Source organism: Mustela lutreola, chromosome 6 (assembly GCF_030435805.1).
Source record: "Mustela lutreola isolate mMusLut2 chromosome 6, mMusLut2.pri, whole genome shotgun sequence".
Taxonomy (NCBI): Eukaryota; Metazoa; Chordata; class Mammalia; order Carnivora; family Mustelidae; genus Mustela; species Mustela lutreola.
In genome coordinates this window covers 148,808,334-148,829,723 of record NC_081295.1, presented here as the reverse complement: position 1 = coordinate 148,829,723, position 21,390 = coordinate 148,808,334, and the positions used below count along the sequence as shown (strand labels likewise).

Below are 21,390 nucleotides of genomic sequence, written 5' to 3'. Positions count from 1 at the left end.
GAAAGAAAAAATGTATATGAAAATAATGAAACATCTAAAAATACATCTTGCAGTTAAATTTCTGCTGTTTCTTGCCGGTTCTCACATCTGCTCTGTGCTTGTGTCTGTATTCAGCTCCTTCTCCTGGTGTTATGGTTATTATGTTTGTTTATTAAGAAAATACTATATACAGTGACTGCTCTGTATGAAATCCTGACCCAGGAGCTATGAGATTAATGAAACATAGTCCCTGTCCACAAGAAGCTCATCGTTTCCAGTGGAAGTAAGACCCATACACAAGAACTGGGGCATTCAAAAGAACCACGTGTGAGGGTGCCTGGGTGGCTCAGTGGGTTGGGCCTCTGCCTTCGGGTCAGGTCATGATCTCAGGGTCCTGGGATTGAGTCCTGCATCGGGTTCTCTGCTTGGCGGGGAGCCTACTTGTGATCTTTCTCTGTCAAATTAAAAAAAAAAAAAAAAAAAAAAAAGCCAAGTTTGAACTCATACCACAGGGCCTCCTAAGTCAGTAGAGTTTCATGGAAGGGAGGATCACTTGTCGCCTGCATTAAAGGAAGAAAAAATAATAAGAAATTTTCTGTTCACGTGTCTTGATTTTAGGGAAATTGCTTAGATGTCTGCACTTCAGCCTTCTTAGTGGTAAATATTTAATAAAACAATAACCTATACTCTATGGTTTGAAGGATGGCCATTTTTAGATGCCTGTGATCAAAGGTAGTGAAATTCAAGACATAATTCAGGTCAAGGAGAGTTAAGTATTTGGCAAGCAAAAAGCAGTCGGATCCTCTAGTACAGTCACAGACCTTTTCTCCTCCGAGGATTGTTTTGTTTTGTTTTGTTTGTTTCATTTGAAAACTCTGCGGGGTTTTAACATTTGTTTGAATTTTAGGAGACAGATGCTTAAAGTGAAAACTTTGGTATCTCCCTTTTTATGAGCAAAATGGACTTTATTAACTGCTAGAAGTGGAAGTTGGCACAGAATAGGAAATGATTGTTACTGAGAGGTAGACCCTCAAAACTTGGGGAAGAATTCATTTTATTTCAAGTAGCATGACAGCGAATGGAACTTCTTAGCTTTCTCGCTCCGTATGCAAAGTAGCAAATGGTTCAGAGTTGTAGGTAGGTACGAAAAATCAACACGGGGAATAAATGAGTATTTCACTGAATATAGCAACTCCTAAGAGGAATTCATTGAGACTCTAGAGGAAAACTATGAAGATACATAGTAAAATGGAAAATAGCCTTTCTTGGCCATTTGAAGGAAGGAGAGTTGACTTAGGTCAAAAGGAAGGGAAAATGTCCCGAGAATGGAACTTAAGAGTTATAAGATACCATTAAAGAAAGGTTGTGGAATCTCCTTTTCTGGAAATGTTAGAAAAAAAAGATTGTCATGTCTCAGGACAAGTGCTGAAGTTCAGTGCTGCCCAGAGGCAGAAAGAGGAACCGGATTTCGCCTGTGTGGTCTCGAGTCATCGGAGGAGCCCTGAAATACAGTAAATACCGCGCACTCTGTTGGCCAAAACTGCCGTTCCTTTTAAGCTTGGTTGCTATAAGACCAGAGCGAATAAGTGTGCATAAGTAGCAAAATTTGAGTTTGGATTTGAGATGATGCAAGCTGTGCACATGGTACGTACCTGCTTCCATTGCAACGGCCTGCACGCAAGGCTGGAGCTGTTTGGAGCACAGTTCAGTCTTTTTAGGATTTAGAAAGTACCTGCTTTCTTGTGAGGTCTTACTACCATTAATCATTCAATAAATACCATAAATAGCTGCTGTGAACACTGTAGGGTATAAGTCTGAATTGGATATGGTTCCTGCCTTCAAGGAACTTCATGTACCCCTGGAGGTAGAACAGGCATGCAAACCTGCTAAGTGGAAAGCAGGTTCCCTGGCAGGAGAGTGGCGAGAAAAAGGAGAAGCGGCATTGTAAGATTTCAGAGAAGAGACAGAATTCCTTTGGATTTAGCCGAGAAATGTTTCCTGGGAGAGAAATGCGTCAAACTGGGCCTTAAGAAGTAGGAAGCATTTGGGAGGGTTTAAGTGAGGAAGAGAACCAAGACAGGGGTGGGATCGTTCCTCCCAGTTCCAAGGTACAGACAAGTTCCGCGGAGCCGGAGGAGGTTGGGGGCCAGGGGCTGGGAATGCCTCATTGAAGCCAGACTCAGATGCCAGTCAGAGCTCGGGCTCTCTTTGCACGGTGCTTACAGTCCTAGGAAATGATTAAGCACAGGAGGGTTCCTGTCCGTGGGGGTCTGTAATGTGCTGTGCGGACTGCCGGGGGAAAGGCTGTAACAGGGAGCCCCGGAAAGTGGCTGCCACGGCCTCTGAGGCAGAGTTTGCCCACGGGGTGCACTGAGAAAGAGTAGTATCGAGGCATGTTAATAGGTGTTACTCAGGAAAGGGTCTTTTCATTAAAATGAATTGGAGAAATAAAAAAGTTAAGCAGTTAAGTGGGTTTCTTAGCTCGATACGTTTTCAGAGCCTTTAATTGTTTTTCATGGAGTATCTCCTGAAACTACTGTTTCTTGGAATATACTTCGGGGAACGTAGGCCTCTGCGCCTGCTAACAATGGCTGGAACCCGAGCGGCGGTCGGTCGTGCGCGCGGAAGCAGTGACTGGACGAGAATCCCAGTGCAGGACACAGTGTTTCCCGACACGCAGTGTCGTTCCGTGACTCTACAGAACGTGAATGCGCCCGAGAGAGTTACTGGTTTGTTAACCAGACTCCGACCAAGAGGGCATGCTGAAACAGAGAGAACAGAGTCCGAGGTGGGCCTGTGGGGCGTTTGGAGCTTTGGCTGAAAGTGGTGGCATCACAGGAAGCTAGAAGGAGGTGATTCAAATGCGGGTTGATGACTTTCATGGGACTTGGCCGTGGGCGTCCAGCCAAGGGCTTTAGCAGATGCAGGAACTGCGGACTTGGGTGAGAAGTCATTGTTTTTATTTGTTGTTCTTTTTCTTACTAAATGTATCATTAAGAATATTTTTTGATTGGGGCGCCTGGGTGGCTCGGTGGATTAAGCTCTGCCCTTGGCTCAGGTCGTGATCTTAGGGTCCTGGGATCGAGCCCCACATCGGGCTCTCTGCTCAGTGGGGAGCCTGCTTCCCCCTCTCTCTCTGCCTGCCTCTCTGCCTGCTTGTAATCTCTGTCTGTCAAATAAATAAACAAAATCTTTTAAAATACTTTTTGATTAAGATGTCTCGTTGTTTGCATTCTGGATAAATAATGATTTTCATATGCGACTTATTCTCGTACAGTAAGATAACCATCAGTTTAGTGCAAAAGAAGGTTTAGGATTAATAAAGCATCAAACCTATAATGTTTTTTTCTAATTAGACAGTAGCGGAACTCTCATGTTTATCAGCAGATTTTTTTTTTTTTTTTAGCAGGATGATTTACTCTTAGCAGTTAATTAATCTTCAATAATTTGTTCTTTCATTCAGGTATTTGCCTTTGATTATTGCTTTTGGTCCATGGATGAATCTAATACTACAAAATATGCTGGTAAGTTGGCTCTCTCTTCACTTGAGTTTTGGGCCTCAGTCCTCTTCATCTATTTTCTTCATTCGGCCATTCTGCTTTTCCCATAAAATTCACACTCCTTCTTTCCAGTTCCAGCATGTGGCCTTAGAAGTCAACAAGATTTGATTTCAGGATCTGGCTGTGCCACTAACTTGCTAAGAAGTCACGGACCGGTTGGTTCATTTTCAGGCTCCAGGTTCTTTCCCCATAAAGGGGGTATTACTATCTTCAGAGGTGTTCCAACAATTAGAAATAATGGGGCACCACCTCTAGCCAGAAATGCTGACTGTTGTGATTATCACATGAAGAAGGGGTTTAGTGTGCACGTCTTTCCTTGTCGCTGTTTCGGGAATTGACTGCTCCGTTGATATAACCCAAGCTCAGATGCCGTGGGTTTCCATGTCCCAGGTCACTGCTGATACGAACTGTCCATGTCTGACGGTCACTGGTGATCCGAACTACACATTTGCAGGGAAACACGACCACCTAGTCCCACATTTTGCTAGTGCTCCTCCCTCGAGGCATTTCATCCCTATTCCACTGAACACAGATGACTACTGATTTTATTATTTGGTGAGTCTTGGCCCTTTTGAAGAATTTATCACAATTGCTTTGGCTCAGGAGGGAAGCATTTGTGTGCATGGAGGAAGTTGGATTCCTACCCTTTTGATTGTATCTCCATTTCCTAAGAGATTTGTTTAGTCTTTCTGAATGTTTTCTCCTCATTTCTACTTAGAAAAACATCAGCTGAATGACTTTCTCATTTGCTTTTTAATAAGAGTGGTGAGGGATGGATGGAAAGGAGGCAGGTCTTATAAGACTAGAAGGCAAAAGGAAATCACTTGCTTGTAGGGAATTCTGTTTCATGACAGCCTTTTCCTGGCCACATAACGCAAACTTGCTGAGAAGTTATTTGATATATAATTTTTTCAAAAGTTAACAATCTGAAACTAGGAAAATTTCTTCTGTTGCTCACCGTGAGTAAATGAACCTTTCTTTCCAGACATCATTCCTGCACCTTTAGTAAATGTATTTCATTGATGTGAATAAGTACTTCTTAATGTTGGTTGTAATTAATTTGTCTTTTTATTGGCCCATTAGCACTTTAGACAATAAATTCTACCGTGTCTAGAACAGTCTGCTTTGAGTGTTAGCACAGTGTGTATTTTGGTGTTGGGCGTGTGCTTTGGGATTTAAATAAACTACAAAAGGAAAACATTTCCTACTGTAACAGAACAAATGCTGTGGCTATACAAAGCCCACTCTTTGTTCAGCTGACGTTATTCAAGATACAGCCAAGTAGATCTTCCCGGATTAGAACTCTGCTTGTGCGATTCTCAAACACTTTCAAGGACTCCTTCCCACTTGCAGAGAAGATCTGTTCTCCTTGAACTCCATCTAGGCTCCTTTATTTTACCTCCTCAGCCTACCTTCCTCACGCTCTGCTCCAGGACTCCCCACCCCCCACCCCACGCTCTGGCCCAGGGCTGTTACTCCTCTCCTATAACCGTCAGGGAGCCAACAGGTCTCAATAGTTCCTGAAGATTCAGGAACCCCTTACAGTGTGTGTGCAGCTTCAGGGAAGCCCTTGAAAAATCACAAAGTTAGGTGGGAAGCAAAAGAATGCATAACGAATGACAGTAAACATTTTGACCTAATTCTGAGTTAAACTGTCGGTTTGACAGATTGAGTGCTATAGAAAACCCAAGGAAGGGCATAATCTGGGAAGGGCTGAACAGAATCTGAGGTTGAAACTGAGTTTCATTTAGACGGCTTATTGGTGCAGAACAGGGGCTGTTGCAGTGATGTGGTTAAAAGAATGCTTCAGGGAGGGTGTTTTTTCTCGTTGTGTCTTCTAGAATCACATTCTCCCTTATTACCCACAGAGACCATTCTAGCCTCCTGCGGTATATCACTCATATCCCTGAATATAGGATAGGCTTTTTTCTTTTTTTCTTTTAGATTTTATTTATTTATTTGAGAGAGAGCACACAGAGGGAAAAGCAGACTCCCCACTGAGCAGCGAGCCTGCATGGGGCTCGATCCCAGGACCCTGAGATCATGACCTGAGCTGAAGCAGATGCTTAACTGCCTGAGCCATCCAGGCGCCCCAGGACAGACTTTTTTTTTTTTTTTAATGGAAATAACTTTATGAAGTACAGATGATAAAATTCACATGTGAAACTGAAGATTTCTGGAGCTCTGCATTGCAAATTAGTATATTCAGAAATATCTAAAAAGATAAAAATGATTTTTAAACTTAGAACCTCAAACTTTTTAGTGTGCATGATCACATCAAATAGTGTGTTCCATTCAGCCGAGAAATGCAGCCCTGTAGGCTCCGAGAGCAATGTCTATTTACAGACACAGGGAGACGTTCTCTTGTTCTTTGGACAGCTCTATTATTGTGCAAACCCAGTGACCACCTTAGCAAAAAGTAAAATTCTTGCTGGCTCTTCTCTCACATGTGTTTGTATTCATCGTGAATACCCTGCCTACTAAATACATTACGGTAGGTTCGTCCATTGGTTTCATACTGACTTGATTTCCTTTCTCTGCAATAAAAAAGGAACAGCAGTTCCTTCTTACTGGTGAATAGAAACATCGAGATAGAAGCCTTCATTCTCTGATGGGAAGTAGAGGAAATGTAAAAGGGGGAGCACGGATTTCCTGAAACCGACCTATTTGTCAGGCTCAATGAATAATGGCATCATTGATACCGATGAAGAGGGCTCCCGGCGGCTCTCAAAACTTGGGGAGCAGAGAGGAGGAGGGGTAGCACAGAGAGGGAGGCTTGAAGGCACAGGGACCGAGGGAGCCAAGAGAGGCAGGGCGCGGAGTTTCACGCGGTGTGTCAGAATGTTCTGTTTGTTCAAAGTGACCACAGCACCTGTCACTCTCAGGCTGTCCGACGGAGAAATGCACGAGTCCGTAGTATGGGAGGGCGTGGTGGCGGGCTGCGGGCTCCTACGCCAGACCGCCCAGTGAGCCACCGGATCTCATTACACCTCTGTTTCCTCAAAAAGAGGATGGTAATCATTCTTATCTCATAGGGTTGATTTGAGGGCCGAGGGACCTGTCTGGGGAAAGTACGGAAGCCAGTACCGGGCACATGGGAGAATCTCTCTTCCTGTCTCTCGTCTTTATCATGGTCACATTGTCACAGTCCTGAGGGCCAGAGCGTCAGCCCTGTGGACAGAGAACGCACTAGAATTGACAAGACTCAGTTTTGCCGCCAGCTGCTCACCTTTATGGGGTCTTTATGGGGTTTCCGCGTCTGTGGAAGGAGGAGACGTGGCCTAGGATGATCTCAGATCCCCTCCTGCTCTCTGGTAAAACATGAATCAGACATTTCATCCTGGCTGCACAGCTGCTGGAATGGACTGTTCAGAGGCAACTCAAAGACTTGTTTGTTAAGCGGATTGCCTTGCACTGAGTCGGGCTTTGAGATGTTTTGTATTTTAACTGTATTATTTCTTACTATAACCCTTGGGTTAGGTAAGCATAATCATGTTTGGCTAGCAGATAATTCTGAGTCTTTGAAGCAAAAATGCTTGTGCCAGGATGAAAGAAAAAAAACAACAACAAGTAACCTGCAAAGTGAGGCACCCAAAGCTTGGCCTATTTCTGCATAAACTCATGTGTTCCCCTACTCTTTACCTCGTATGTCCACACATGCAGACAGATCCATGTTGAGGACTGTAACGCCATTACAGTGGATACAGACGGCACTTGAGAGTGTCGTACCGATAATAGGCCCTTGTGAAGGGTTAAATCACTACCCATTATAATTTAAGACCTTCTTGACAATGAAATCGGTCCATGCTCCATCACTGTCTCTCATGTGCCGTGTTGGTAAATAACAGTGACCAGTCCCCTTGGTTTCACTTTTCTTCTTTCTGGGGGACTATCTCTCACAGATCTGTTTTTCTGTTGATCTTCATACCCAAAATGAAAACCAGTGTGGTGGGGGATATGGGGGTCGGGGGGCGGGGGGCGCCTGGCTGGCTCTCTCCGTAGAGCGCGTGACTCTTGATCCTGGGGTTGTAAGTTTGAGCCCCATGTTGGGCATAGAGATTACTAAAAAATAAAATCTGTAACCAACTGAGCCACCCGGGCGCCCACAAAATAAAATCTTAAAAAAAAAAAAAACCCAAAACACAACAAACCAGTGGGGGTGGCATATCTGGGAATCAACGCAGACATGAACATTTCCAGGCCCAGAGCTTCTCAACTGTTGACTTAGAAATTATCTAACAATTCTCATCATATGGGACGTTGCTCAGACTTGCTGAAGCCATGTGTTTTCAGGCTTTGTTAATGCCCTGCAGCCCAGGAGAAAGGTTGTATGTTTGATTCTTGTCCTGCTACCCTAGCTGTGTGCTGTTCGCGTCCGAGCCGGGAGCCGTTGCGTGTTTGATTCTGTTCCCATGACGGGACATTTTATGTGCCCAGAGGTAGAAATAATTTCTCTTTCACACTGTTTAACAGAAGCGAGATTAGACACAAGATAAGACATTTGTGCGTCAAAATTTATATTCTAAAAGCCAGCACTAGCCAAAATAGAACCAATATTTTAGCAAAGTTCCAAAATGCTTGTTTTAGCGTGCTGTGTTGGTTCATTCTTTCATTATTCAAGTTTATAAGAAACATTCAGCAAGTGCCTCGCACATAATAGTTGTTAGCTACTAGGTTTATCAAAACCACAGATGTTTTCTGTGTAGTTATGAAAAGTGGTTATAGTTGATTCTGTGAACAGTTTGGTGAAATGGAGATTCATTATAAATGATACATGTCATCTTAAAAGACACTTACAAAACCATCTGCATGCAGAGTTCTAGACTTTTCTTTCTCTTTAAAGTCTTCAACAAATTGTCGTACCCATCCATGCCAAATAGGACAATTCTTCTGGTGACTAAGCCTTACCAGGTTGTTCCTTAAGCATCCGACTTCATTTTCTTAGAACCAACAGCTGTCTTTTTACATTTGTTAATGAAATTATGTAATGACGGAGATGTACAATGGACATAAACTAGTTTAGGAGCGAACACAGCTGACCCTTTGTGAGAACATAGCTCAGCTGGTGGGCGTCCAGAGCACAGCCTCCCAGCTGGGCTGATGGAGGCTGCGGTGGGCACACCCCACTGTACTACCTTATAGATGGAGGAGAATGTTGGCCAATTCAGAAAATGGGGTCAAAGGGGACATCAGTGAAGAAAGACTTTTCGTTCTTTCTCCTTTTTTTTTTTACTTTTTTGCTATCACAAAAATCTTTGAGGTTTACTTTCAAGTTTACTCATGGTGGGGTTGTATTTGTGTTTGGTAAAGTGTGCCAAGTGCCCCGCATTGAGACCATTTCGGGTCACATCTCCGCCCTCCTCACGGACGTTTCCTTGCCTAGTGAGGTCATGGTGGGGGGCCTTGGCTTTTCTCTAGGTTAGGCCAGCTTTACTGGTGAGAAAAACTTGCCTGAAATAAATAAGCGAAGCTCATATTGTTAGATTCTTTTAAAAAGAGTGTGTGCATGTGTGTGTGTGTATGTGTGGGTAAATGTGAGTGTGTGTAAGTGTGTATGTGTGTACGTGTGCCTGTTTTGTGTATATTTGATTATAAGTGTGTTTATGTGGTTTGAGTATGGGTTTGTGTAAATGTGAACGTGTTAGTGTGTGTGTGTAAATATTGGTGTGTATATGTATGGGTGTGATTGTGTGTGTGTGCTTCTCTTTTCTCTTCTACTCCTAATTTTTTTTTTTTTTTTTAAGTAGGTTTTATGCCCAATGTGGGGCTTGAACTCATGACCCTGAGATCAAGAGTCCCGTGCTCTCCCAGCGGAGCCGGCTGGGCACCCCTCTACTCCTGTTTCTTAATCCCACGTGGTCCCACCTTCTTACAGGCTTTCCTTTCTTCATCCCCATCTATGCCTTGTTTTTTGGCACCCAAAGACATCGTGTGACTTACTGAAGGGTGTGCAGAAAGGCGGCGAAGAATCCCAGTAGACAGGAGACTTGGGAGCACGGGGATCCCAGCCCTGTGCTCATCTCCCCACCTGTAGTAGCTCATTGAATCATCAGAACATCCCATCACGTAGAAACCATTACTGTCCCCCCCATGTTACGGTAAGGAAACTGCTCCCTGGGAGGGAGCTGAAAAGCAGTCGTACCGGTGGGTTTTAGGCAGCGACAATGACATGTGAAGATGTTACAGATTCTCTTACAGTCCCGGGCTGTCCTCTGGTCTCTGCCGCCCCCGGAAAGCGGCTGTGTGCGGCAGTCACGTTGCAGGGCTCTGGCGTGGAAGCCGGCCAGCGTCCTCCCTCCTGTCCCATGTTGGAGTCCCGAGTGCCCGTGTTTGTTTGGTTGGGGCTTTGCTCTAATCTCCTCTTGACTGTGCTCCCCCCAGTCCAGAAGGGGTGTTGGGTCCCCATGTCCCTGTACCGCAGAGAACATACCAGACAGAAACGAAGATCACTTACTTCCCCAGCAGATGCGCTGCGTGAAAACACCCTACAAAAGAGCTCAAAAGACAATCCCTCTCAGATGCTCGCGGGGCGGGTGGCTTCTTGGCTTCTCCCATCCGGGGCACCAGCATCTGACCCTCTCCTGGGTGAGTCAGCCACCTCACAGGCCAGCAGAAAAGGAGCTGAGTTCCATGGCCAGCTCCTGACTCGTCTCAGCACTGTTGCTGGGGTAGAAACGTCCCTCTGGGCGAGTCCCCTGTGCCGTGCACACTGCAGGCGAGGCGCCCGGACTCCGGGACGCTGATCGCCCTTGGAGACCACTGTGGAAAATGGCCCTGTGCTCTCCCTTTACCTTCATGGCCCAGTTTCTCAGGATCCTTTTACCAAGCCCCTTAATGGCACCCTCCCATAGTTGATTAATACTTAAATCCAGTGTCACCAGGCCAATCCGGAAAGGTTTCATTTTTGTATCTAAACTCTGCGTGTTTTGGTCCTTTAGGTCGACCCAGGTTTAACGTCAGTACATGGGACAGTTTCTGAGCTGCCCCATTTGGGAAAGGGATATGCTGATGGCTGGTCCACGTCAGGCATGTCTCCCCACCGCACGTCTGTGCGGAGAGCCTGTCTGCTCTTGCGCTGTTCGGGTGCTCTGCCTTGGACCTGGGCCACCTGCCAAGCCCAGACTCATCAAAATCACTGTGGCTGTCAGCCCCGCTGAGAGGTGGAAAAAAATGTCCTTCCTAACAAGCAGACCCGGGAGTCCCACATCACAAATACTGAGTTCAGACTTTATTTATTTATTTATTTTTCCACTCTAACTCCAAAGAGAAAAGACAGGAAAGAAGGAAAACGGGAGACTGCATACACTGGTAAAATGTACTGATCAAGCTGAACTCTTGAACGCTTTTCCATGTTCCTGCTTTAGAAAAATGAGAAATAGGGGGGCGCCTGAGTGGCTCAGTGGGTTAAAGCCTCGGCCTTCAGCTCAGGTCATGATCCCAGGGTCCTGGGATCGAGACCCGCATCGGGCTCTCTGCTCAGCAGGGAGCCTGCTTCCTCTTCTCTCTCTCTCTCTCTGACTGCCTCTCTGCCTGCTTGTGATCTCTCTCTGTCAAATAAATAAATAAAATCTTTAAAAAAAAAAAAAAGAGAAAAATGAGAAATATTCCATGCATATGTCCTATCTGGTCCTCTAGTGCCATGCTTGCTGTTTTATTCAGCCGTGATCTATAGGCGACTGCCTTGTTTAATGCAGATTGTAAACGAGATAAGGGTTATGCCCCCCATTTTGTTCTCCCATTTCTTAGCACACAGCCCCCTGTAACTGAGCCTGTACCTCTTCAGTAGTCAGGTGTGAGCACATGAACGGTACGTGCGTTTTCTCTTCCATCCCTGCTTGGTCTTCTGTGCTTTGCTGTCGGGCCCCACAAAGAGCATCACCTTGGTTACCCAGTTCCCACCGCACACATATAACAGCTTTGAATCCATTGCTGCGATCCCCAGTAGGGACAGATGATGCCCGAGCGGGGAAACTCGGATCTGCATTATATATGTGACTCAGGGGTGGGTGGGTCAGGTGTTTAACTTCCTGACTTGCAGAAATTCCATACAGGGGTCCTCTCCGCAGTCATGATACTGTGTTCCAGATTGCTTTGGATGTGCCTGTGTGTTTAGACCTATCCATATAGTTATAGGTTTTAAGCATAAACCCCACAGGGGAAATTGGCATCTTCTTGGTCATGGTTAGTGAGGTCAGGTTTGCCCTGTGGAGTCCCTGCACCAGACACATGGGGCTGCCATGTGTGGAAGGACCACCTGTTGAAAAGCCACAAGCCTTTGGGTTTGACAGTGCTGAGGCTTTGCTTGGTTTGTCTGGGATAGAAGCAAATATTCACAGATTCTCCTGCTTCCCACACGACTTCTGAACTTTCCCTTAGGGGCTGGTGCATATTCCTCTAGACAGAGTTCATTCTGTTTGAGGGTGAGGTATGGCAGGAAACGTGTAGGTGAAAATACTGCATCTTTCATGGGGCTCCTGATTCCCATCATCCAATACAAACAGCCCCATTCTTTTGCACAGTGAGCTTCAAAAAGCAGTTGGCAAGTTGGTTTTTTCCCCTTAGGCTGGGAAAGGGGGCCTCCGTGTTTAAAAAATAGAAATGAACAAAGCAGGAAACCTTCTGTCTCTCCTTTACAGACCATATAAGGGTCTTTGATATTTAATGTCTTCTCTCTATCACAGAGTGAAGTGTGGTTTGTGTTTCAGGGAGAGACGGTTATGCTGAGGAGGACAGGAAGCTGTATGAGTCCACAGGCAGCGTTTTGGGGCTTTGGTTGATAGTCTGGCCTTTTTACAGTTGTTTCCTACCATCCCCGTGATGCCCTTGAAAGTCACCAGACCGAAGCACTGATTCAGTATAACCCCAGCCAATGAGTCCTATAGCTCAAAAGGAACCAGATAGAAAAATCAGGAGACATCTACAGAGTGTTTCTAGTCACAGTTTTATTGATAGGATTTATTATGTTGGTTTTTACCCCTGTGCCCTTCCGAGGTAATGTTATGAAAAAAAGTAAATATTTTCCCTCCACTGGACATATAGGTTGGCATATCATGTCCTAAATAATACTGTTCTGGCTTCCTCTCCTCACAAGCCCCAACATAACACACATACACACACACACAGACATACATGTACCCCACCACACACATGCATATGCCACAACACACACACGTACACACACACACACCAATACATACAAAACGTAACACCCCACCACCATATATTGGCTCTCTCTTTCCTCTATGAGAGTATCCACCGTTATATTGGTCAGTAGAATTTTGGAAATGGGAACTAAAGTATCTAGAGAAATAACAGTAAGTGATTTCTTTAAAAATTTTTCCTAAGAATAGGCGTCTTTTCTTTTATGTTTGAAATTGGATTACCTCACAGAATTGTCCTACTTGAAGGAAAAATAAGTAGATGTTTACCTCCTTCTCTATGCCAGAATTAATTATAGTTGATTAAAGATTTGAGGGATGATATTGATAATGGATATTAACTAAAATATATTCTAGACATATACTAACCAGGCACTGTGGTAAGTGCTTTATCTAGTTTGCCTTCGTAGATCATAACCCACGACCCAGTAAGGTAGCAACTGTTACTCCCCATTTACTGATGAAGAAACCCAGAACTTGCTCAAGGTCACACAGCTGTAAGGAGCAGAGTTCACATTTGAAAATAAAACTGTAAAAAATAAAAACAGCAGATCTAGAAGAAAATACAGGTGAATCCCTATATAACTTGGGGTAATAATAATACAAAAGGATTTTGGATGCGTAAACATACACTGTAGGGAAAAACCACAAAGGAAAAGATGAAAGATTTGAATATGGATAACCAAAAGCTTTTGCATGGGACGCCTGGGTGGCTCAGTTGGTTAAGCAGCTGCCTTCGGCTCAGGTCATGATCCCAGCGTCCTGGGATCGAGTCCCACATCGGGCTCCTTGCTCAGCGGGGAGCCTGCTTCTCCCTCTGCCTCTGCCTGCCATTCTGTCTGCCTGTGCTCGCTCTCTCCCCGTCTCTCTCTCTGATAAATAAATAAAATCTTTAAAAAAAAAAAAAAAAAGCTTTTGCATGACAAAAACCAGCACAAGACCAGACCGGGAAACAATATTTACAATGTATAATAGACCAAAGGTTAATGTCCTTAACATACAATGAGCATTTTGGGGGCACTGGGCCAGCTCAGTTGGAAGAGCTTGTGACTCTTAATCTCAGGATTATGAGTTCAAGCCCCACATTGGGTGTAAAGCTTCCTTCAGTAAGTAAATAAACACATAGATGTATGTATGATGAGCATTTTTAATTTAAAAAAAATCAATGACTAAACCAGTCGATTTGTAAAAAGAAACAGAATCCAAATAATCCATTTGCTAAAGAATAAATACAAAGTAGAAAATCAACAAAGGAAAGGAAAATTGTGGTTCAGACAAAACCAAGAATGATAATAACCGTGTTGTGGAGGGGGCTTTGGTGGGGGACACAGTAATTTGAGTTTTTGGAGCTTTGCCTGGTAAAGAGAAGAGAAAAGTGCTCGGAGGTAAATATGTAAAGATAAATATTGCAGAAAAAAGAAAAAGGAAATTATCTGCATGCCCATAAAGGGCTGATTGCATCAGTTAAGCATACAATGGAAGGCTAAGCAGCTGTAAAAAAAAAAAAAAAAATTAATGTTGATATAACTTTGTAGAGGTGGCAAAGTGTTCATTATTTCTTGTCTTAAAAGAGAGTAAATTTCCCTTGAGACATGAAGCCATAGTGACAAAATGTATCGCAGTCTCTCTAGAATCCGGTCTTGCTCAGAGCTGTAAAGATACATGAATGTAACAATAGATCTTTGTGTTCATCCTTTTATAAATTGTGCTTTGAGATAGTTGTTTAAGGATGGAAAGGAGACGAAATATTTCCGGAAACACAGTATAATTGTTACTCTTTCATATTCTATTTTGTATTTCCAAGAATATTTTCCTTTCCTGCTTATAACTAAAGCTTTATTAAATATGAAAAATCTGGAGAATATTCTGTCAAGCATAACTGTAACTAAGAGAACTTGATTTTTGAAAAGCCTAAGCATATGCATAATGGAAATCAGACAGACTAGTTCGGGTTTTTACTGTGACATATATCTTGATTTAATGTCCAGGAGATTACCATGGGTGCCAGGAAAAGTGTAATCTGTCATTTTTATCAAAATTGTTCAGTTGGTAGATACATATTATATTAACATGTCTATTCACATCTGTCCCCAGTGCCTGATCTAACCAAGGGTACTGTAGTCTTTAGGGGCTCATTAGAATCTCAAACACAGTCATACTTTGATTAAAGTATAAACTTTAATGCAATTAAGTCTTTTTTTTAAGGATTTTTTTTCTTTTTAAAGATTTTATTTATTTATTTGACAGAGAGAGAGAGAGAGAGATCACAAGTAGGCAGAGAGGCAGGCAGAGAGAGAGGGGGAAGCAGGCTCCCTGCCAAGCAGAGAGCTCGATGCGGGGCTCGATCCCAGGACCCTGAGATCATGACCTGAGCCGAAGGCAGAGGCTTAATCCAGAGCCACCCAGGTGCCCCTTAAGATTTTTATTTCTAAGTGATCTCCACACCGATTGAATTTGAACTCAGAACCCCAAGATCAAGAGTTGCATGCTTTACCAACTGAGTCAGCCAGGTGCCCCAAATATTTAAGTTCAGCAAACAATATTTTGATGCCTTAGTCCTCGCTAATGAGAAAAGGGGCCCCCAATTCAGTACGCTTTAGTCTGAGGACAGCTATGTCAGCATAGGAGTAACTCAGGGCATGAAAGTGCCTGCTGTTTGCCAAGGACTCTGCTAAGATGCAACACCTATTTTTAAAGCTCACAGGACGCTTGGGAGCTCAGTCAGTTAAGCCTCCAACTCGATTTCGGCTCAGGTCATGATCCAGGGTTGTGAGATCGAGCTTCACATCGGGCTCCATGCTGAGTGGGAAGTCTGCTTGAGATTCTGTCTCCCAACCCCACAAAAGAATGCATAAATAAAATCTTTTAAGAAAAGGAAACTCACACTCCAGTGCTAGAGAAAAATAGTGAATTGTGATAAGATCTAGAGTTTGTAAAAACAAATAAATAAATATAACCTGAACCAAACCATGGAGACTAGAGGGGGAATGACCGATTCCTGGGGTCCTGCAGTGTGCGTCACCGGTGATGGGTGAGCGTCTCCTTTAGCGGTCAGGGGTCAGGACAGACAGACCCAGGGCCTGCCATTTGCTATGGGTGTGATCTTGGGCAAATGACTCCCCATTGGAACCGCAGCCTCCTTACAGATCCTACTGGCCGCGGGGACTGTAAGGATTCAGTGATCCAGAATATGTAAAGTGCATTGCTAGTGGGGCAGTGGATAAAAATTAATTCTCTTCTTCTTAGTTGCATAAATAATAAAAGTATACAGGTTCAAAAGGTTAATTTATCAGAGTGCCTGGGTGGCTCAGTCGTTAAGCATCTGCGTTTGGTGGGCGCCTGGGTGGCTCAGTGGGTTGGGTGTCTGCCTTCGGTTTCAGGTTATGATCTCAGGGTCCTGGGATCGAGCCCCATATTGGGTTCTCTGCTCAGTGGGGAGCCTGTTTCCCCCTCTCTCCATCTGCCTCTCTGCCTACCTGTGATCTCTCTCTGTGTGTCAAATAATAAATAAAATCTTAAAAAAAAAAAAGTGTCTGCCTTCGGCTCAGGTCATGGTCTCAGGGTCCTGGGATCAAGCCCCGTGTCGGGCTCTCTGCTGAGAGGGGAGTCTGCTTCTCCCTCTTCCTCTGCCCCTCTGTACCCCACCCCTGCTTGCACTCTCTTGCTCACTCTCAAATAATAAAATCTCACACACAAAAAAAAGGTTAATTCACATCATCTTTAGTATTTGTAATAATTTAGACATAGGCAAAACCAGTTTATTCTTATATTTTTATATCCTGGAGAATTCTTGAATCACTTGGTTTATTTTTTGTGCAATTTTAGTATATATGTATCCTATCCTGGATATGTGGTTTTTTTCACTTGACAGTGTCATAAACCTGTCTATCTCTGTAGCACCCATTTCTTAGTTTTCTTGATCTTGGATTTAATGGTCTTTAGTTTAAAAAATTTTGTACCAGGGAAGAAGAAACATTGTGATTTTCCTTTAAAAGAGTTGGAGGAGTGTCTAGGTGGCTCAGTCGATTGAGCATCTGACTCTTGGTTTTGGCTCACGTCGTGATCGCAGGGTGGAGAGATCAAGCCTTGCACTGGGCGCCATGCTTCGCAGGGAGTCTGCTTCGAGATTCTCTCCCTCAGCCCCTTCCCTCACCCACTTTCTCTCTCTCTCAAATGAATCTTTAAAAAAAAATAATAATTCTCCATACTTTCATCCTACTCAGCCTCAGGAGCCAAAGCTAGATGTACTGCATCTCACCACCCAACAGAGGAAGGGAGAGATTCCTAAGTGGCCACAGGCCCTTGTGGGGCCGTGGTCGAGCTCTGACCACAGTGCTCCCCGCACTTGAGTCCTCCAATCAACTCAAGTGCTTGCTTTTTTTCAAGTGACTAACTATGAGTTGAAATCATGAATTACGGGCAGGATGTTTGACCTGGTGGAGTTGTAACACGTCTTGTCCCCCCCCCCTTCCCCCCGCTTCCTGAGGGGCTGGTTAGCCAGGGCGGAAGATGCAACAAGAAGGCTCCGTTGGTCTGCTTGTGTCTTCAGAGCCTGCGGGTGGCACTTGGGTCTGGCCAAGGACCACGGTCGGCTCTCAGAAACCTGAGCACGGGCTGGGTTTAACTCCCTAAAGTCTATGCTGCGGGCTCTGCTCCAGATTTAAGGCCTGCCTTTCGGCATGGGCCTTGGGGGAGTACACATGGAATAGGGAAGACCCTTTGAGAGAATGGACGAGAACAAAGTATTGATGTGGTGGGCAATAATTTTGACATTCTCTATTCTTCCCTGTTCTTCCCGGAGTGTATGTGTGTGCGTGCACATGTCTCTTCAGCCAGTCTTCACAACAGCCCTGTGCGTCTCAGAGTGGTTAGAGTGGTTACACCCTTTTAAAAAATTCACATATTATGCCAGCGTGTTTTGAACACCTCTTAGGTGCCAGGCTCTGTGCTAGATGTTAAAAGTCAGAATTAGAGCAATAAGGTTATGTGAATCTGTTATTGTTTCAGCCAGTTCATTTTTCTTAACTTCAGTGCTCACCGATGGGTCTTTCTCTCACACCGTTTGACCCAGTCTATTCCAAATACGCTATGTGTATGTGTATTGGAACATGATTTTTGTTAAACTCAGGAGCATTTTCGAATTCCAGCCTTGTCTACACACACAAATGTGTCGGGATTTTTTTTAACGTGGTTTGTAATATTCTGGCAACAAAGTAGTCCACGTTTTCCTTCTCTCCTCCCTTACCAGTGGGCATTTAAGGCGATTCCAGCTTAGCAAGTCCGAGTAATGCTGCCGGGGCATCCTGTGGAGGTGACCATTGTGGAAGTGTCTGGGGGTTTGGGTGCCTCATCATGGCTCCCAGTGGAGGCAGGGGCGCTCGCTTCTACGCACTGTCGGGTTTTCAAGTGACCGTATTATTTATTCTCCCAGCAGATTACAAAAATACCTGTCTTTCCTCAGTCCAGTGATATTGTTGCCAAAATGTTACATTTTGCTGGCCTAACGGTTGAAAATATTGCTTGTTTCATATTTACACATTTTTAAGGGTCCCGTTGTGCAGCCACATGTCCCCATGTAACAAGGGGCTGCTAAAATCAGATCCTGCTTCGCACAAAGGAAACAGTGCACCCGAGAGCTTAACGTTGTGTTGCGTTATTTCCAAATGTAAATGGAATTGTCATGTAAGATTTTTAAAAAAAGAGTTCAGTCGATTTGGGTTTTTTTTTTTTTTTCCCCAACATTTATCAAGCATCTTGTGCTAGGCCTGGGATTACAGAGATAAACAGATCATAGTCTCTGACATTAATCGGGGGTTCTCATTCCAGGGAGGGAAGAGGAACCAAAACCAGTAGTTTTGGCAAATGCTGGAATTGTGAAGGTTCGGGACTATGAGAGCACAGAGGAAGGAGAATATCATTTTAATTACCTTAATGATGGGGAGTGAGTGTGAGAAAGTCAGGAATTTCAAAGGGTAGTAAATGCTACCTTAACTGTTTAAAAAGATTTTCACGGGGCGCCTGGGTGGCTCAGTGGGTTAAGCCGCTGCCTTCGGCTCAGGTCATGATCTCAGGGTCCTGGGATCGAGTCCCGCATCGGGCTCTATGCTCAGCAGGGAGCCTGCTTCCTCCTCTCTCTCTCTGCCTCTCTGCCTACTTGTGATCTCTCTCTGTCAAATAAAATAAAATCTTTTAAAAAAAAATAAAAATAAAAAGATTTTCACACCTGGGGTGCCTGGGTGGCTCTGTATGTTGGATGTCCGACTCCTGATCTCAGCTCAGGTCTTGATCTCAGGGTGGTGGGTTCGGGCCCTGCGTTGGATGTGGAGCCTACCTTAAAAAGAAAAAAAAAAAAAGATTTTCACAGCTTTCCTCTTCAGCCTGATGCTATGGACTGTATGGTACATCATTCCAGAACTGCAGTACGCTGTAGACAGGCTCACGGAGGAGAACTTGTCCTCGAACCCAGCCTGGGAACACAGCGGGGAGGTGTCTGTGCTCCACACACATCACCTCCGCCAGCGGCGAACGGTTTCCCAACCCTTGGCATTCACTGCACATTGTGCTAGGTGCTTACATGTACCCAAGACGTGTCCGGCAACGTTCCTGTGTGTTGCAAGCTCAGAATGCAGATGGGGAGATAAGACCGTTTACACTTAATGATATTTTAATACCAGCTCATGAGAAGAACTAAACAGAATTTAAACAACTTCTCTGTGGCCCCCTGATGATGGAAAGGAAACTTGAATGCCTAGGAAAGTGTCTAAGAGGGAGAGGATGGGTGGAATCGTGACCTGATCCGGGAACTGAGCTCTGAACATGTAGCCCTACACATAGTAGGCACGCAGTACACTTCTAACATCTTTGGATTGAAAGAATATCGTTACTAACTGGGACTCAGTTATTAATCCAAGTATGTCGAGAAAAATCTTTTCTTTGGTAGTTCTTTATTTTTTGTTTGGTTTTTAGGTCAAGAAGTGGTTTTCAAGTGCCTTGGGGAAGGAATTCTTGAAAAAGCCTTTCAAGGGTATAATGCTTGTATTTTTGCATATGGACAGACAGGTAAGTGGCTGCTTTTGTTTACAGTCAATGACATTAAGTGTGCATTTCTTAAAGTCTAGAAATAAAAAACACTGGGAAGTGACAGAAACATGCTTCTGACCTTGTGGGTTTCACTGAATTAGATGATCAAAAGTAACCCTCTTTTTGAAGGTTCAACGATTTTGATAATTGAGTAATTGAGCAAAGCTAGTTTCAGACTATTAAGTGTCATTTTCCTAAATTATAGTTTTAACCTGTATTTGAACTAGAAAAATAATTACCGGTTTCCCAGTATTAAAGGTTATAGTAAAAAGCCATAGAACAGCTCTTGGTATCCTCCTGTGCAGCGGACCGACCCTGGGCACAGGCGTGCCTGCGTTATCAAAACGGGGCTGTGGGGCACGTGCTAGGAACGTGCAGAGCAGAAGCTCCCTGGGGGCTCAGCTCTTAACCACAGCTTCAGCGAGAAAGTTAGAATAAGTCCCACCAGTACTGCCTGTTGTCCCATCACAGGACAGCTAACGAGACTCAGACAATAGAATGCGTATCAAAGCATTTCCACAAACATTAAATATTTGGGAGGTTAAGTACTGTCCATGTTCCTCGACAATGTATAGTTAGCATTCACACGAGTCTGTGTTCACAGTGGTTCTATTAGTAGGCATCCCTCCATCAAGCTGGAGGCCATGAACGTCACAGAAAGAACGGCCAGCAGGGCTGCCCGGGGGCATGGGCTTGAGGGCTGAGTCTGCCGCTTCTGCTCTGTGACCCTGGCGGATAAGTGTAGAGACCACGTCGTGTGGAAGCCTTACGTTTCACTCGCTCTGTTGTCCTCCTTTCTTTCTGCTTGGCCTTTGCAGGTTCGGGAAAATCCTTCTCCATGATGGGCAGTGCTGAGCAGCTGGGCCTCATTCCAAGGCTCTGCTGTGCTTTATTTAAAAGGATCTCTCTAGAGCAAAATGAGTCACAGACCTTTAAAGTCGAAGTGTCCTATATGGAAATTTATAATGAGAAAGTTCGGGATCTTTTAGACCCCAAAGGGTAAGTTAGTGGTTGAAATTAAGCTTGTCATGGGAGTAATAATTGTAAATAATCCTTACATGAAAACTGCAAGTGAATATATTTATTCGGTTACTGCCGTGGTTTCAGTTCATTCACTGAGAAGTCCTCTGCTTCTCAGAGCCTGCTGGTATACCCAAGACATGTAGTTTATCCTATATTCATGAATAAAGTTGCCTAGATATGCCATTTAAAAAGATGTTTTTACTGTCGGTGTTATTTTTGGTACCATGGCTTGTTCATAAAAATCGAGTTAAGAAGGACACAATTGTCCTCCGATTCATATTGGAAGGCAGCAGCTGTAAATCAGAGGTGAGTACTAGAAGGGTTGAAACAATCAAGCCTGGAAAAGCATCCTCTTCCTGGGCTGTGCACTTGAATCACGTTGGGGACTTTTGAGGGATACGCTGGCCTGAGCCCCACCCGTAGAAATCATGATTCAGTGGACCCAAGGGGAATCCCAGGCATGGGTGTTTTTTAAAAACTAGGTGATAAAAACCAGATGAGTTTGATTCATAGAAGGAGAAGGCTATTTACTTATTTTTTAATTGAAAAATTTTTTTGCTGATTTCCAAATAATAAATACAGAGAATTTA

At 44.2% G+C, this 21,390-nt stretch overlaps 1 protein-coding gene across 5 annotated transcripts in view; it reads left to right on the top strand.

The window, feature by feature from the left end:
- KIF13A (kinesin family member 13A) overlaps positions 1–21,390 on the top strand; it is a 205,414-nt gene that overhangs the window by 105,015 nt on the left and 79,009 nt on the right. For all 5 annotated transcript variants that reach the window (XM_059179425.1, XM_059179428.1, XM_059179424.1 and 2 more), the window contains exons 4-6: positions 3,443–3,503; positions 19,664–19,756; positions 20,596–20,776. In XM_059179425.1, coding sequence (XP_059035408.1) covers positions 3,443–3,503; positions 19,664–19,756; positions 20,596–20,776 — 335 coding nt within the window. The remainder of the gene's footprint in view (positions 1–3,442; positions 3,504–19,663; positions 19,757–20,595; positions 20,777–21,390) is intronic.